Source organism: Felis catus, chromosome C2 (genome assembly GCF_018350175.1).
Source record: "Felis catus isolate Fca126 chromosome C2, F.catus_Fca126_mat1.0, whole genome shotgun sequence".
Taxonomy (NCBI): domain Eukaryota; kingdom Metazoa; phylum Chordata; class Mammalia; order Carnivora; family Felidae; genus Felis; species Felis catus.
Genome location: NC_058376.1, coordinates 75,854,322 through 75,871,637, shown reverse-complemented (window position 1 = coordinate 75,871,637; position 17,316 = coordinate 75,854,322). Strand labels below are relative to the sequence as shown.

At 35.1% G+C, this 17,316-nt stretch overlaps 1 protein-coding gene across 3 annotated transcripts in view; it reads right to left on the bottom strand.

The window, feature by feature from the left end:
- The window catches only part of FGF12 (fibroblast growth factor 12), a 560,445-nt gene that overhangs the window by 180,977 nt on the left and 362,152 nt on the right, over positions 1-17,316 (bottom strand). For all 3 annotated transcript variants that reach the window (XM_011286026.4, XM_019839972.3, XM_003991788.6), the window contains one exon: positions 7,778-7,881. In XM_011286026.4, coding sequence (XP_011284328.1) covers positions 7,778-7,881 — 104 coding nt within the window. The remainder of the gene's footprint in view (positions 1-7,777; positions 7,882-17,316) is intronic.

The window sequence follows — 17,316 nt, the reverse complement described above, 5'->3', positions numbered from 1 at the left end:
CTTCTTCCCTTGCCTTCCCTGTATCATTCCCTTATAATAAACAAGAACCACAATTACAATACTTATAATAGTTTTCAGTGAGTTCTGAAAGTCCTTCTAGTAAGTTATCAAACCAGAAAGTGGTATTGGGAACTACCCCAGACCCAAACTTAACAATTGATGTTGAGGTGAAGGAGGTCTTAGAGACTGTATTCTCTAATTTTGTATTGACCCAAACTTATTGCAACAGGTAATTATTATGATAAGTTAAAACTCTAGGAAGACAAGGATTTTGCCTATTTTACCCTCTTGCATATGCTCATTACATAGTATAATGTCTAGTATGTGGTAGAGTTCCAATAAATATATATTGAATAAATTTTAGGTTTATTGAGGTTGACTGTGAGGACAAAGCAGCATTTGTGCTGTGGACTGTAAGATCACCAATGTAATCATAGTTAATTATTCATCTGTTTCTCCATCTATACTTGGAACAGGCAATTCTTTAAAAGTCCACGTTTATTGAGAGCTTTCCTTTATCAGAGAATGTACTCAATGTTGTGAATGGGAGAAATATATGGCCCAAGTAGCAAAGATGACTATGATATAATTCCTTCCCACTAGAAAAACAGACAATAAGTACTGTGATATTAAAGCAGAAATAGCATCTAATTCTTACCGATATAGGTAATGGAAAGAGGTCACATATCAGTTAAGATCTGAACTGAATTACAAGGAAGGTTAAGAATTACATAGGCACAGAACAACAACAACAACAACAACAACAAAGGCAAATATAGCAACATCAATGTAACTATAGTAGTATTACTTTTATCCTTTATATATTTTATTACACATATGATTCTATAATAATAATCTAAAATATGTTATCACCAATTTTTTTAATTTTTTTTAACGTTTATTTATTTTTGGGACAGAGAGAGACAGAGCATGAACTGGGGAGGGGCAGAGAGAGAGGGAGACACAGAATCGGAAGCAGGCTCCAGGCTCTGAGCCATCAGCCCAGAGTCTGACGCGGGGCTCGAACTCACGGACCCCGAGATCGTGACCTGAGCTAAAGTCGGACGCTTAACTGACTGAGCCACCCAGGCGCCCCTGTTATCGCCAATTTTTAACCACAGTTTGAAAATAATCTGCCTTTAGAAATTTACATCAAACAATGCTTATCTGTAATTGTTTTTATGTATGCAAGGCTCAGTTCAAACTACTCTAAATATATAAAGATACCAATCTTATAGTAAATTTATAGAAAAGAGTAGAAAGAGGAGATTCAGACTATACCTTCTCTGCATGATGAAAAAATGCAACCCTCCCCCATTCCCACACAAATGCCTTTAAGCATTATGATAATTTGAGAAAATTTAGGTTGTTTTACAAGATTTTTCAAAATCATGTAAACCTCGAAGAGAATGAAATATCAACACTATTAAAATTCAAGTCAGTTATAACCGGTTAAATAACAAAAATGTTAACATTACAGGCACCATCTGAATAAGGTAAGATTTGTAGGAAAATCTGTCTCAACAGATTGTGACACAGCAGTGTTTCCTGAACTACTAAAGAAGGTGTTTCAGGAACAGAAGTTTCTAGCATTTGTGAGCTTCTTTTGTGTGGGAAAGTGATGCCTTCTAGAACTTTTATTTACTCAGTTTTACAAAAAGTATCATCTAATGCCATTAAAAAATTTTGGGGCTTCCTTCCAAAAAGGCACAATAAATAAAAACCAAGGAGGCAAAAGAATTATACACTGAAAACTATAAAACACTGCTGAAAGAAGTTAAGAAAGAACAAATAAATGGAAAGACATCTGTGTCATGGATTAGAAGATTTAATATCACTAAAATGTCCATACTACCCAAAACAACCTTCAGATTCAATGTAATCTCCATAAATCCCAATAGCATTTTTTTTCAGAAATAGGAAAAAAAATCCTAAGATTTAGGAAAAAATCCTAATCTCACAGCATTCTAAACAGTCAAGACAATCTTGATTTAAAAAAAAAAGTGGTGGACTCACACTTTCTGATTTTAAAATATATTACAAGCCTATAGTAATCAAAATAGTGTAGTACTAGCATAAAGACAGACATATATATGAATGAAACAAAATAGAGAGCTCAGGAATAAACTCTCACATACATAGTCCAGTGATCTCTGACAAGGGTGCTAAGACTACATAATGGGAAAAGGATAGTCTCTTCAACATATAGTGTTGGAAAAACTGCGTACCTATATACAAAAAAAATAAATACGTAAAATTGAACCCTTACATTATGCTATATATAAGAATTAACCCAAAATGGATTAAAAACCTAAATGTAATATTAAATTTGTAAAGTTCCTAGAAGAAAACACAGGAGAAAAGATTGATTTGGCAATGATTTATTGGGCATGAAACCAAACTCATAGGCAATAAAAGTAAAAATGGACAAGTTTGGATTACATCAAAGTTACTGCACAAAAAAGAAAGCAAAGTGAAAAAGTCACCTTCAGAATAGGAGAAAATATTTGCAAACCATATATCTGATAAGAAGTTAATATTCAGAATATATAAAGAACTCAACTCAACAGCCAAAAAACACATTTAAAAATGGGCAAAGGACTTAGGGGTGCGTGGGTGGCTCAGTCGGTTAAGTGACTTGGCTTGGGTCATGATCTTGTGGTTCATGAGTTCAAGTGCCACGTCAGGCTCTGTGCTCCCAAAAATAAACATTATTTTTTTAAATGGGCAAAGGATTTAAAAAGACACTTTTCCAAAACTGGCCAACATGTATATGAAAAGTGCTTAACATCACTAATCCGAGGGAAATGCAAATCAAAACTACAGTGAGATATCACCTGGTATCTGTTAGGTTGACCACTACCAGAAAGAAAGAAAGAAAGAAGAAAGAAAGAAAGAAAGAAAGAAAGAAAGAAAGAAAGAAAGAAAGTTAGAGGAAGAAAGAAAGGGAGGGAGGGAAGGAAGAGGGAACGGAAAGGGGGGCAGAGAGAGAGGGAGGGAAGGAGAAAAAAGGAGGGGGGGAGGAAAAATAAAAGTTAGCAAGGATATGGAAAAATTGAAACTTTTGTCCACTTGTTAGGAACGCAAAATGATGCAGCTGCTATGGGAGCCAGTATGGAGGCTTCTCAAACAATTAAAAAGGAAATCTTTTCAGATGCTACAACATGGATGAACCTTGAAGACATTACACTAAATGAAATAAGTTAATCACAAAAAGACAAGTATTATGTGATTCCACTTATAAGAGGTATCTAAAGCAGTCAAACTCAGAAACTGAAAGTAGAGAGGTGTTTGCCAGAGACTGAGGGGAAGGGGAAAAGGGGAATTATTGATAATGGATACAGAATTTCAGTTTTGCAAGTTGAAAAATTTCTAGAGGTCTGTTGCACAACAATGTGTGCACAGTTAACACGACTGTAACGTATACTTAAAAATGGTTAAGATGGTAAATTTTATGTTTTTACTATAATTTTTTTTAAAAAATTTAAAAAGAGGAGGAAAAAAGCACGAGTTCAGACTATGTTGGCACCCACACTGCTCGAAATAGATGGCAATGATGAATAAAATATAAAAATGTAAGATCTAAATGACATAACCAGGTTCAAAGCAAGTTAAGTATCCCTATGGAATGTAGGAAGACACTAAGCAGTTTATAGCTGCAAAGCTCCATATCGTGAGGTTGGTGGTGTGCCTCTGATCAAGTCCATGGGAACAAAAGCCCTCTGTGGAGGATGGGGACCAAAGTATTTTAAGAATGCTCAGAGATAAATGAGTTAATAACTTTCTATAAAAAGAACAGATAGTAAAAATAGGAAGAAATCAATCAATATCAGGTAGATATTACTTGGAAACCATTAGAAATCCAAAAATGAAAAATACATAGTGACTGAAATCACAAATTAGATGGCATTAATTCTAGAGTAGGTAAATTTGAGTTTCTAACATAAGTCGTTTTGAGCATTATCAGCATCAAGATAGAGAAGTGAAATGTACATGGGTTAAGAGTTAAAATATCTCATAACTGAAGAAATATGCATCTTTTTATTAAAAGTGCATTCTGAATTTCTAACAATGTAAATTAAGATAGATTCACAACAAGACATTATAGTCGGATTTGCAGAACATGAAACATAAAGAGATTTTTTTTCCTATATAGATTACCTACAAAAGAAAGAATATTAAACTGATGGCAAACTTCTCATATTCAACAATAGATGTCAGAAACCAATGGAGTATAATTTTCAAAGTCCTGGGAAAAATACAGGTCTACTAGAATCCTATAACAATCTGAACTATAATTTATGATTGAAAGCAAAAAGAAGGCATGTTCATGGACACCAGGACAAAGCGAATTCACCACCTACATAGACCTCGTATCCAAAAGAAAGATTTCTTTGGGCCAAATTTGATACATACACAAAACCAAAAACTATATGCATAGAAATTATTTTAAAGATTGGTAAATTTAACTATTATCTGTAGAATAATAACTAATCATGCATATGATTTTATTTTAAAGTTTCACTAATCAAATTGGCAAGAAGGGTGGTGGTGTTTACTAAGCAAGACGACATCCTAAGGTCAACCAGCTGTTTGGAGTGCAGACAGAAACAAAAAAATATTGAGCATATATAATGAGTATATATAATCTTATATACTTATAAATGCATGTTAAAAAGTAAGGGTAAATCACTAAAGACAGAATCATAACCTACATTTACAAACTAGTGGAAGAATAAAAATAGAATAGAGAAAAAGTGTCAACACAAGGAAATAAAAAAAGAACACAGAAGCAAAAGAAAAAAATATGAACTACAATGGCAACAACAAATCCAGATGCATCAACAATCTTACTAAATGCACATGAATTAAATTCAGCTATCAAAACACAGATTTTTCAGAATGGATCTTTACATTTTAGCTCTATGCTACTCAGCAGTCACTCCATCTTAACCACTCTTTCCTGTCTCCTGGTGACAGGAAGAAATCAGAAGTCACAAGGGAATTAATTCCTAGTTTTAAAATGAACGCAAACCAGGTAAATGACACACCGCTGGGACTCTAAGTAGCTTCTTTAACCTGTTGGGTTTGGCTCCAGCCACACATCAGCCCCCTGTCCTTGCCACATACCAGATATGGCCCCTGTTGATGTGCCTAACTATACTGTTTAACATGAATGAAATAGGAACGACTTAAAAAAAAAAACCGCCAAGTTTTATATACACCAAAACACCTCAAGGAAACTTGTGTTAATAACCTGCTTTTAACTCACCACCAGGCCCCTGGCTGTGCTGGTGCTATCCTGCTGAGGCATACCACATAGCTGAGCAGTACTGTGTTTGTGATGGAGCCTTGATGTTCAATTCTTTTTCAGGTTTGCCTACCCCAGGATCAGCTCTCTCTAGTCTTATAATGAAAGCCTCAGGCCTATGCCTACTGTTTAAAATTAAACACCAGGGTGCCTAGGTGGCTTAGTCAGTCAAGTGTCAGACTTCAGCTCAGGTCATGATTTTGTAGTTCATGAGTTCAAGCCCCCATCAGGCTCTGTGCTGACAGCTCAGAGCCTGGAGTCTGCTTTGGATTCTGTGTCTCCCTCTCTCTGCTCCTTCCCCCTCTCAAAAATAAGTAAACATTTAAAAAATTAAATTAAATCAGATTAATTGAATACCAACACTTACTCCTATTAGTTCTATCCAGAGAGAGGATGATTTTGAAAGTAGGAATCCTGATGATTTTTGTCAGCAATGGCATACTTATAATTAAAGGAAAATTGTTCTCAGTAGCCTCTACCATAAGAAGGGAGAAATTAGGTGATTCTTGGTATGAAGCAATAAAAGAAAAGGAAATTGAGTATGTGGTTACCCCAAATAGGTAACTCACCAGGTAATTATTGGCAGTCTAAGGCATTTACTCCTTTACAAAAAAGCACCTGCAGTAAAATTATCTAATCAGGAATTTCTTGAAACCCCTCCTATGGGCTCAAGACCTCTGTGCCTTACCCTTAATTCTGAGCAAGAATGATAAAAAGAATGCATTTCTGAACATGCTTCAGAGTATGCAGTTTACTTAACTCCTACTGAATATCCAGGCTCCTCTCAGGAACTTTGAGATTGCACCCAACAAGGGAGACCTCTTTACACTTGGATCCCCTACATACACACACACACACACACGCACACACACACACACACACACACACACACACACACACAGGCTCCTACACACTGTGCTCTGCCTACAGTACTGTTGTCAGACTTTCTGTGTTTTTCTTCTTCTAAAACCTTTGGAAATAAACTCTGGTCCAAAGATCTGAACTCCGTCTTTTTTGCATAACTGAATTTTGGCTCTTTGCTTGATGACTGGTTAAATCCCTAAAGTCAATACTATCCTAAGATTATCTCCATGTTTTAGTTTGTACTACAGTGAAACATTTTTTTTAAGTTTAACTAATTAGAATTACTCAAAACAATAAGCTTTTATATTTTTTGCTACTTTTAATTCTTATATTTAAAATATAAACTCATAATAACTGGACATTAAGAACTGTTAGAATTATGTCACATTAAAAATGAAAGATCATTTTTGTTTTAACCAAAAATGTGTTTACCTATAAGTATTATATTGAGCAGAAGTGTTGAAATAATATGTATGTACACATCTAGTATATGAATGCAAATTCAGATCTGAGTATGCTCGGTAATAAAACAGTAACTTTAAAAATCTTAATATGAATGGCAGATGTATTACTAAAAAACAAGCATAGTACAGCAGAGATTCATTCAACTGAATATGGAAAAAAGTTTAAAAACAATTTAATATTTAATTTAGAATCTAGTAAGTATAACTTCCATTTTCAAGGATATCTCTTCATGAACTTCAAATAGGCTATTTCCTCATGAGAGAACAGATATAGATATCTGTATCTATATCTATATCTATATCTATATCTATATCTATATCTATCTATTCAGTGCAGTCACATTTTCCCAATACATAAATTATTATCTTGAGAGTCAGACAGGCATTAGAGGAGAGTTAACTACTTTACAATATGTCAGTGCTCATAATGTAGCTACTGATACTACCTAATTTTGTTAGTTTTGGAAATAAAAGAGATGTTAAACAACCCAGTGTCCAACACCCTCACTTTAAAGGTCCAGAAATTAAGCCAAAGAGGGGGAGGTAACTTGTCCAAAGAGAAATAGTAACTGAAATATAAATAAAACTCAAATGTCCAGCCCCTAATCTAGACCTCATTCCATAAATTCACATCATCTTTGAAGTGATGAGTTATGCCAGGAATCTGATATATTAGGTACTGAAAAGATTTATTCAATATAAACAAAACACAACCTATTCTGAAAGTTTTTCTCCACAACAGGACACAAAAGACTCTCTGAGGACAAACTGAAGAATTTAACTGCATAAGCCATCCTCTGTGCTTACAGGAGAAGTAATAGGAGAAAGGAAAAAACGTCTTACCCCTTGAATTAAACAGAACGGTAAAATTCAAAAGATCAATTATCCTCTAGAAGTGGAAGCCAGACAAAGAGAATTTATATTGCATAGACAGTAACTAGGTCTTTCTCAACAGGGCATGATCCTTTGCATTGTAAATTATAAAATCTTAGTAAAATCCTGACATTGGGTCAGAAAATATAAAATGACTTCGACTTCTAATTTTCTTCCATAAAAGAATGGTTACTCCACTACCTGTCAACACCAGTTTATGTGTGCACACAAGCACATGCACACGTACACTTTCCAAGGTACTTACTGAGCTATAGAGATAGCCTTCACCATTCATGGCCACATAGAGGCTGGCCTTCACCCCTTGGATGGCCACCACACGCAGGCCCACGGGAATTAGATTGAAGAGGGCTGAAGAGGAAAAAAGAAGACAGAGAGGAAAAAATCAGTGACCTTTTGAATAAATCATCCTGCCTCTTAAGAGGACTCTTTGAGAATTCAAACCTATGAACTGAAATTAGTAGGGAGAGAGAGGGAGACTGAAGAGGTCTAAGGGTGGGGAGAGCAAGCTTCTTATCTTTGCACCACTTTTAATTACCTATGCGACCTCAGGTAAATCAAATAAACTCATCTGTAATAAAGGGGTAACATTAGAAGGTCTCAAAGGGCCCCACGTTTTTGCTTCACAAAATGAACACATACTCAAACAGTATAATATGATTTTTTCAAACAAGTAAATAATTTGAACCAAAACATTCTCAATAGTGGAAAACATAATTGCCGTCATATGTAATAATAAAATATGACCTTTAAAACCTATGCCAACGCTTCTTGTTTTCAGATTTTTCCCTGTTGTCTTGAACATTGTCTTGAATACAGAATATAAACATAAAAATCACTGACTCATTCTTAGCTACATTGGTAGAATGAGAGCATTTCTTTTTATAGTTCAATTATTTTACATGTAAATGTAGATATGTAAACAGATGTATCTCTAATGGATAGCTTAAGCTGTAATAGACATATATCTCAGAAAACACACACACACATGTATAAATACATGCACAAAACCACTAAAACCATTAAAAATTAACTTCTTAAACTGAATTCAGTATCCCGTGATGAAATGAGAACAGGTTTGTGGTCTTTAAATATTTTGGTTGTCCATCACTGAACAATCTATATGTCTACTTGGATAAGGTATTCAAATACCAGAAAGAAAAATAAGAAGATAATCTGTTTTTCTTCCAACAATATATTTTGATGAATTACATCTTCCTAGCACTACTCTAGTTATTGTTCTGATTACAAAATGAGCATAAGCATTAACATTGTCCCTTCCCTGAAATAATTTGTAATACATAAGGGAAGAAAGTAATCATATAGTTAGGCACTACAGATGCAACATGGCTATGAACTAAATATCTCACAGCTTCATGAATAAAAGAATATATCTGTAGCTCACTTTAACATCCTAGTTTAGTTGGAAATTTTTATCCCTCTTTTCTACTGATAAAATTTCCATCAGTTCTGGTCATCTTCTTAGTGTTGAATTTAAGATGTATGTAAATCCAACCAAGGGCTACCTGGAATGACTGATTATTCTGGGCTTTTCTCAATGTAGAATGGTAAGCTAACTAACCACACACACTCATACACACACACACACACACACACACACACACACACACACACACACACAGTTTGACTTCCAGTCAAATGTTCAGTTGATGGGTGTAGAGGATCAAGACTTAGACCACAGGTTACTACAGCAGGTTTCAATTCTTAGATGCTTGACATTGGACCAGTTCCTTTGCCTCTTTAAACCTGTTTCTTCATTTGTCATGACAGTTGAGACTAAATCTTATAAGATGCTCAAGAATTATTAGCCAGCTCAATTTGAATGTAAACTGTTTTTGTTCTTCACACTGTCCTTGTGCTACTGAAATAACTTAAGAAGTACAAGACCTTAAAGTCTACTTGGGGAGAGAAAGCTAAGACATATGGAATAATCTGATACAGTGTATAATTTATTTCTATAATTAAATATAATATATGCATTCTATATATATTTTCTATGTTACAGAAGTTCAGGAAAATGGAAGATCTGTGTGGCCTGAAATATTCAGGAAATGTTTCACATGGAATATGGAACCCAGGTTGACACAAAGAAAGGGCAGAATTTGAGTAAGTCAAGAACAGAAAAACATTTTGGGGGGACAGGCGGTTAGGTGATTCTGGAGGATAATGTTTGTGTAGACCAGTAGATGGGAAGATTTGATTCATACTAGGGATAAGTGAGAATGAATACCACATAGATAAAGTAGGGATAAACATCCGAATGTCTGTCACTCTAATCTTAGATATCTAAACTTTGCCAAATGGAAAACAAGAAGTGTGACGCATAAAGATTTGAGCAGCAACAGATTACAAAAAAAGTGTGAGGTTTGCAGACAACATAGTTTCTAAAGTAACCACTCAGAAGCTACATAGCTTTGAGCCATTCATTTAACCTCTGCTTTATTTTCCTATCTGTAAAATGAACATAATAATTGTTACTGCAGAGTATTTATAGAAGAATCAAACGTACTATCAAATTCTTAAAAGTGTTTCATAAAGAGAGAGGTGTTCTCTCTATATAAGAGTTATTTGTCATTAATATATGTCTTCTGCTTGTCAAATAAGGTTACCTTAGGGCATGATGTAAAAACTGACATCATCTCACTGGTATCTATTGAGTTTATATTCAGAATTGTTTAATACTTTAAAAAATAATACTTCATTTTTGTGCAACTCTTAATCTTCAAAGTGTTGATAAATTCATCACTGTATTTGACCCTCAACCACGAACACTATGGAGCATTTAGGACAGAATGATTATCCTAATTTTAGGAAGACAAATAGGTTCAATGTGGTAACCCAAGTGAAACTCTACCTGAACAAAGGTTTTCTGGCTCTCTCACATGTGTTTCCTCCTTCTTTATTTTTAAGTTTATTTTCTCCTAATATCCATTCTTGCCTTTTCACAAAGTCTAAGACTACTTAGCTACCTTTCCATACATATCATGCAGCTGGGTGTGGCTGTGGACTCAGTAATGGCCAAAGAGATGTTGGCAGAAGGGTCTCTGCATAGTTGAAGACTCTTTCCTTAAAGACAGCTTGTGGGGGGGCGCCTGGGTGGTTCAGTTGGTTGAGCGTCTCATTCTTGATTTCTACTCAGGTCATGGTCTCGTGATTCATGGGATTGAGCTCTGCATTGTGCTCCATGCTGACAGCATGAAGCCTGCTTGGGATTCTCTCCGTCCTTCTCTCTCTGCCCTTCCCTGACTCTCACACTTGCTCTCTCTCAAAACAAATAAACTTAAAAAAAAAAAAGATAGCTTATAAGTTTCCTTCGCCCTCTTCTCAACCATCTGCCTTACTGTTGTGTGGACTGGGATGGGGGCGTGGTGGCTGGATCATCTGAGGCCATGAAAACAAAGACTACCCCCCCCCCCCAGGGAGTGGTGGTAGGCAACCTGGAAAGAGTTGGGTCTCCGAGGACTTTGGGGAGCAATGGTACCAGTCCAGCAATTACCTAGGGTCTGGCTTTTATGGGAGAAAAATAAGGCCTTGTTATTTTAGTCTGTGTAATGTGGAGCCAACCGTAATCCTAACTGATAAAGGAAGCAGAGTGAATATGTAAGGTACCAACTAAAGGAAGGTATTTATACATTGTAAATAAATGCAACTACTGGAAAATATTAAGTTCAGTGAAAATTCTTATGAGAAAGAACAATGAAAACCAACATTGTACAGAACATCCTTCTCACCTAAAGATTTCTCAGGACAAATGCTAAGAATATTGATCCATCTAACTGAAACAGCCATAACAAAGCAACTAGAAAGCTTTTCATACCTGAGGACAGTGTGAAAATGACTAAAGCCAGGCAGGGACAAAAGCAAGAAACTGTGAAAGTTCTATGCAAACCAGAAAGTGATAATGGCTTTTCAATGGTATGCTTTGGGAGATTTAGCAAGTCTATAAAAAAATCAGTAAACATTTTGGAATTAAATTTTTAGTGGTAAAAGCTAAAAACTACTCTCTTTGGGAAGGTCTGCATCTGCCTCCTAAAATCTTGAAAAGTGGCAAATGACTTACTCTTATCTATTATTTATCTTCATTGTAGTGCACAGGCTGTAACTCACAGGAGCCCTCCGCTACTCACAAGAATTCCTCCTGTGTCTCCAGTCTTCCTCTCCACCCTCGAAGCTACAGCCTTAACTCATAGGAACTGGGCCACACCATTGTTCCAGTCCCTGGAATCTACTCATGTCATTTTCCTGCTTACAACCTCTAGGTACTCTACACTGACTACGGATGGATCCAAAGTTTCTACTCTGATCCTCAGCACCCTTTGCAATATGGCTTCAAATGGCATTTCCAGTTTATCACCTGCTACTCACGCATTCCATTCACCAAAACCAGCTTTATAGAGTTTCCCCGTTTCCCAAGTCCCCCCTTGATCTTTAAGTAGGCTAAATTTTCTTTTCTTTCCTTTTCTTCTCTCTTTTTGAAAATCTGTCTTTACTATTCAACTGCACCATAAGTTTTACCCAAACCCTTGAGATGGCTGTTTCCTTTTCCATAATTGTGTAATTCATCAGTATATCTTTATAATAGCATTTCAGACATGGCATTATAGCCATTTGTTTACACATCTGTCTCCATCCCTAAAATGGAAGACTTTTCAGGGTAGGTCTCTGCAATTTCTACCCCAGTTATATGTACATATCTTACATTCATCAAATGTTATTGATTTTAAGGGTCATGAAAAGACACATTTCCAGAATTTGTGGTCTTCTTATTGGAATAAAAGTGCTTTTTCTTTTTTTTTCTTAAGATCAACATATTTTTAACATCAAAAAGAAATTAAAAACTTAAAACATCTCAGCCTGAAGATCAAAATTATATATAGTCACATATTTCTGCTACATGGCATTATTTCCTCTAATACATTTACTTACTGCTTCTAGTAATTTGATCTTCCTCTTCCTACTCTTTAACCCCATGTTTCTGCTTACTTCATTCTCTCTGCTTGGAATGCTGCTCTCCCCATATCTTCACACTGAACCTCCTGCCATGCTTGACATGACACACCAAAGACCAAGTGCTTTCTCTCACTCCTAAGCTGCCCTAGTCCTGAATCTAGACTGTTTTCACCACAATTTATAATTTTCTTCCTTAAAAAATATGTTTCTGTCCTAACCACAACTAGAATGTAAGCTCCCCAAATATCACATCTAAACCACACCTGTATAATACAGAGAGTAGAGACTGGGAGAGGAAGAAAAAAGAGACAGAAATAGAAGAGAGAGAAAGACACACACACACACACACACACACACACACACACACACACAGAGAATAAACAGTGTAACATATATCCTATTTATATTCAAGATCCCAGTAAACATTTGCCGAAGACTATAATTATAAGCCAAAGAAAGCACAAGCATCGAATATGATATTCAAACATCTTCTGAATTTTGTCCTTTCCAAAAGGAGTATCTCATTCTAAACCTTTATGTAAATCTGACTCTTATATTTTGAAAACTGAAATAATGGAGTTGGTATTCTTGGGATCCATAACAAACCCAATTACTGAACCACATGGAAAAAGTATATGAAAAAGGTAATGAAGGGAAAGGATAGTTTCTTCAAAAAATGGTGCTGGGGAAACTAGACTTCCATATCCAAAAGAATGAAGTTGGACTTATATTTTATATTACACACAAAAATAACTCAAAATTGATTAAAAGTCCAAACATAAAGCATGAAACTATAAAACTCCTAGAAGAGAATATAGGGGAAAATGTTGACATTAGTCTTGGCAGTGATTTCTTTCATATTAACACCAGAAGCATAGGCCAAAAAAAGCAAAAATAGACAAGCGGGACTACATCAAACTAAAAATCTTCTGCAAAGCAAAGGAAGCAATTAACTGAGTTAAAAGGTAAACTGAAAACTTGGGGGGAAAACCATATCTGCAAAACATATAACTAATAAAGAGTTAATGACTTACATATATAAGTATCTTCTACAACTCAACAGCAAAAATCCAAATAACTCAATTTAAAAATGGTCAAAAGACTTGAACAGACATGTTTCCAAAGACAATATATAAATGACCAATAGGTACATGAAAAATGTTCAGCATCACTAATCATCAGGGAATGCAAATCAAAACACAATGAAATACCATCTCATACCTGTTCAAATGACTACTATTTCTTTTACATTTTTTCAGTTTATTGATTTATTTTTGAGAGAGAGAGAGAGAGAGAGAGAGAGAGAGAGAGAGAGAGAATGAGCAGGGGAGAGGCAGATAGAGGGAGAGAGAGAATCCCAAGCAGGCTCCATGCCACCAGCATAGAGCCTGATGCAGGGCTTGAACTCACGAACTGTGAGATCATGACCTGAGCTGAAATCAAGAGTTGGATGTTTAACTGACTGACCTACCCAAGAGCCCCTCAAATGACCATGAATAAACAAATAAATAGATAAATAAATAAACAGTGTTGACAAGGATGTGGAGAAATTGGAAGTGTGTACCACCAGTGGAATGTACAATGGTGTGGCCAATATAGAAACAGTACGGAGATTCCTCAAAAAATTAAATGCAGAAGAACCACCATATAATGTAGTAATCCCACTCCTGGGATATATGGAGAAAGTTGAAATCAGGATCTCAAGAACATATATGCCCTTCCATGTTCATTGCAGCATTATTCACAATATTCAAGATATAGAAAAAACTTAAATGTCCATGTATGGAAAAGTGGATGAAGAAAATGTGATCTATCTATCTATCTATCCATATACCTATATATCTATCTATATATATATAGATAGATAGATAGATAGATATATGGATATATATATGGAATACATATATATGGAAACATTTATTCTTCAGCATTTAAAAAAAGAAAATTTTGTCATATGTAATAACATGAATGAATATGGAGGACACCGTGCTAAGTGAAACAAGCCAGTCCTAGCATCATTCCACTGCATTATTCTACTTACATGATGTATCTAAAATAATCAAATTCCTAAGAGCAGAGTAGAATGGTGGCTGCTAGGAGCTAGAGGGAGGGGTGAACAGGTAGCTATTTTTCAAAGGATATAACATGTCAGTTATGCAAGATGAATAAGTTATAAAGATCTGCTCTACAGCATGGTGCCTATAGTTAGCAATATTATAGTGTGCACTTTAAAAGTATGTCAAGAGACTATATCTCATATTAAGTGTTTCCTTTAAAAAAGAAAAAAAGAAGTAAAGGGGCATGAGGAAAATTTTGGAACTGATGGGTATGTTTATTACCTTGATTATAGTGATAGTTTCATGAATGTGTGCATGTATCAAAACTTAACAAATTGTATATATTAAATATGTATAGGGGTTTTTTTGTATGTCAAATATACTTCAATAAAGCTGTTGTTTAAAAATGTAATGAGGGAAAATGGTAAAACAAAACAAAACCCTAGTAAATGAATTGTATTGATACATTCAATTCTTCACTTTTCCTCACATTTATATGCTTTTCCATATAAATTTGCAATGCTCTAAAAGGATGTTCTGTCCTATCTCTTGACACTGGGCTCAGTCGTGTGACTTGCTTTCTCCAATAGGTTGTTAGCAAATGCAAGCAGAGTCTGAAAAAGAGCTCATCCCCCCCCCCCCATTTATTCATTTCTCCTCTGTCCCTGCATTGAGAAGAATATGCACAGACTAACCCACTGATCCCAAGAAGGGGATATAAAATACTTAGAACATAACAAAGTGGCCTCAGTAATCCAGCCAAGGCAATTCTGGATTAACCAACAGATAGCTGACCCCCAGATATGTAACCAAGACAAGATCAACAGAACTGGCTTGTGGACCACCTCAGACACATGAGACATAAACATTGCTATTGCATGCAGTTGAGGCTATGTGATTGTTGAATATGTAGCATTATTATAATAATGTATAAATGACTGGCAAAAGTTATTTACTTGGGGAAGTAGGTAATGGATTTGAATTGCCCTGATATCATACAACAAAAAAATTCTCATATTTGACAACAATACTTAACATGTACATGAAATGACCAATTATGAGCTATGAAGCTAAAATAGACTTTTATAAATTAAAAGAAAATAATCAAGGATAATTTTTGATTAATCATGCTACAGGAAAGACTGAATTATTTTTTTCAGGAAATACATTATGAAATTCTTGCCATACAAAAAGATGTCCAAAGATTCTGCATACAAAATAATGGAAAAGAAATTAATAGACTTGCATCCACCAAGTAATTAATTAAAATATTTTATTATTTCCCTAGATTTTATCATCTTTGTGATAGCTTTCAGTTTTTTAAAATTTAATCCTTTGTGATTTATTTTCTCAACCTACTCACTTTTGTATCCAATTTTAATTTCATCATGCTATATTTATTTTTTTCTGAGAGAATGCCTCAAATCGTATAAGTTTTAGGACCTACAAGATTTCAATCAGTATCAGGTTGAAATTTAAGTGTCAGGAGAGAATGAAAGAAAAGTAACACATGAGGTAGGAAAAACTAAAGAGAGTATATTCATGGAATATCTAATTTTTTTTCAGGCATCATGCTAGGCATTCTGACATGCAAAATGTCACTTTTAAAATAAGTATCTCACTAGTTGGCTTTACTTCAGTGTATAAAAAGTCCTAACTTCTTTTTTGGGTACCAAGTGAATACAGAAGGGAATGAAAATTGCCATCCTAAACTTTAGGGTAAGATTCCATAGCTATAGTCAGTTGAACTCTCATATGGTATCTTGTAAGTATCTCTATAATGTCTCTGATTCAAAAAATATGTATTCTTTCTATAAATATTTATTGAGCACTTAGTATATGCCACATGTTAGGCTTGGGATGGGAAAATAGTGATGTAGCCAACAGATGTGGTCCCTAGGGGATAAACCTTCACTTGTAATTCTTCCTGACATTCCTACTATTCTGGGTACAATTTGAAGGCCCTGGAAATTGTTGTTATCCTTGTTGCCTAGCATGTAGCATCCTGGTCTCACAAGCCGCTCTTCAATATTTGCCAAATAAATAAATGAATCAGCAATGGTTTCTCTTTAAGTTTGCTTATTCATAGCTTTTCTTGGTCATATTTCCAGAATTACGCATGCAAGAAAAAAATTGATATTATTTATCACACATAGAATATATTCAAATACGGAATCTAAAGGGAAAGCCAGAAGATTTACATGACACAGGGTTTGAGTGGACAGAAGTATAGGATGTGTAAGGCTGAAGTGTGTGTGAAGGGTGATGCAGGTTTTAGAAGGACTGAAGAAGAAATGAGGAGTTTGGGAAATCTGTTATAATCAAGATATCAGACATCTTGTAAAATTACACTGGAACTAAAAAAGTACCTTGCCAAAGTGCTATGTTCTTAGTCAACTTCATTTCTACCTGTGTGTTATCCACACAAATTTTTCCAATGCCAAAAAGGTGGCAGTAATGCAAAATACATCAGAAAACACTGTGACAGCAATGAAAATGCAAGAAGAAAGAGAAGAAGAGGAAGAGAGGAAAAGAAAAAGTGAAGGAGGGAGAAAAAAGCTCCTTACAAATTCTTCTTTACAACAGGTAAATCCAGTATCTTCCCAAGCAACTTCTAAGGACAGACTCCTTATTGCTTGTAATAATGAACAGGTATAAAAGAGTACAGTCATGTTTTCAAGTTCTGGGTTGAATGTGCAGAATGGGCAAAGCAAAAAATGCATTTTATGACCCACTAAAATGCCAAGTTAAATTTGTA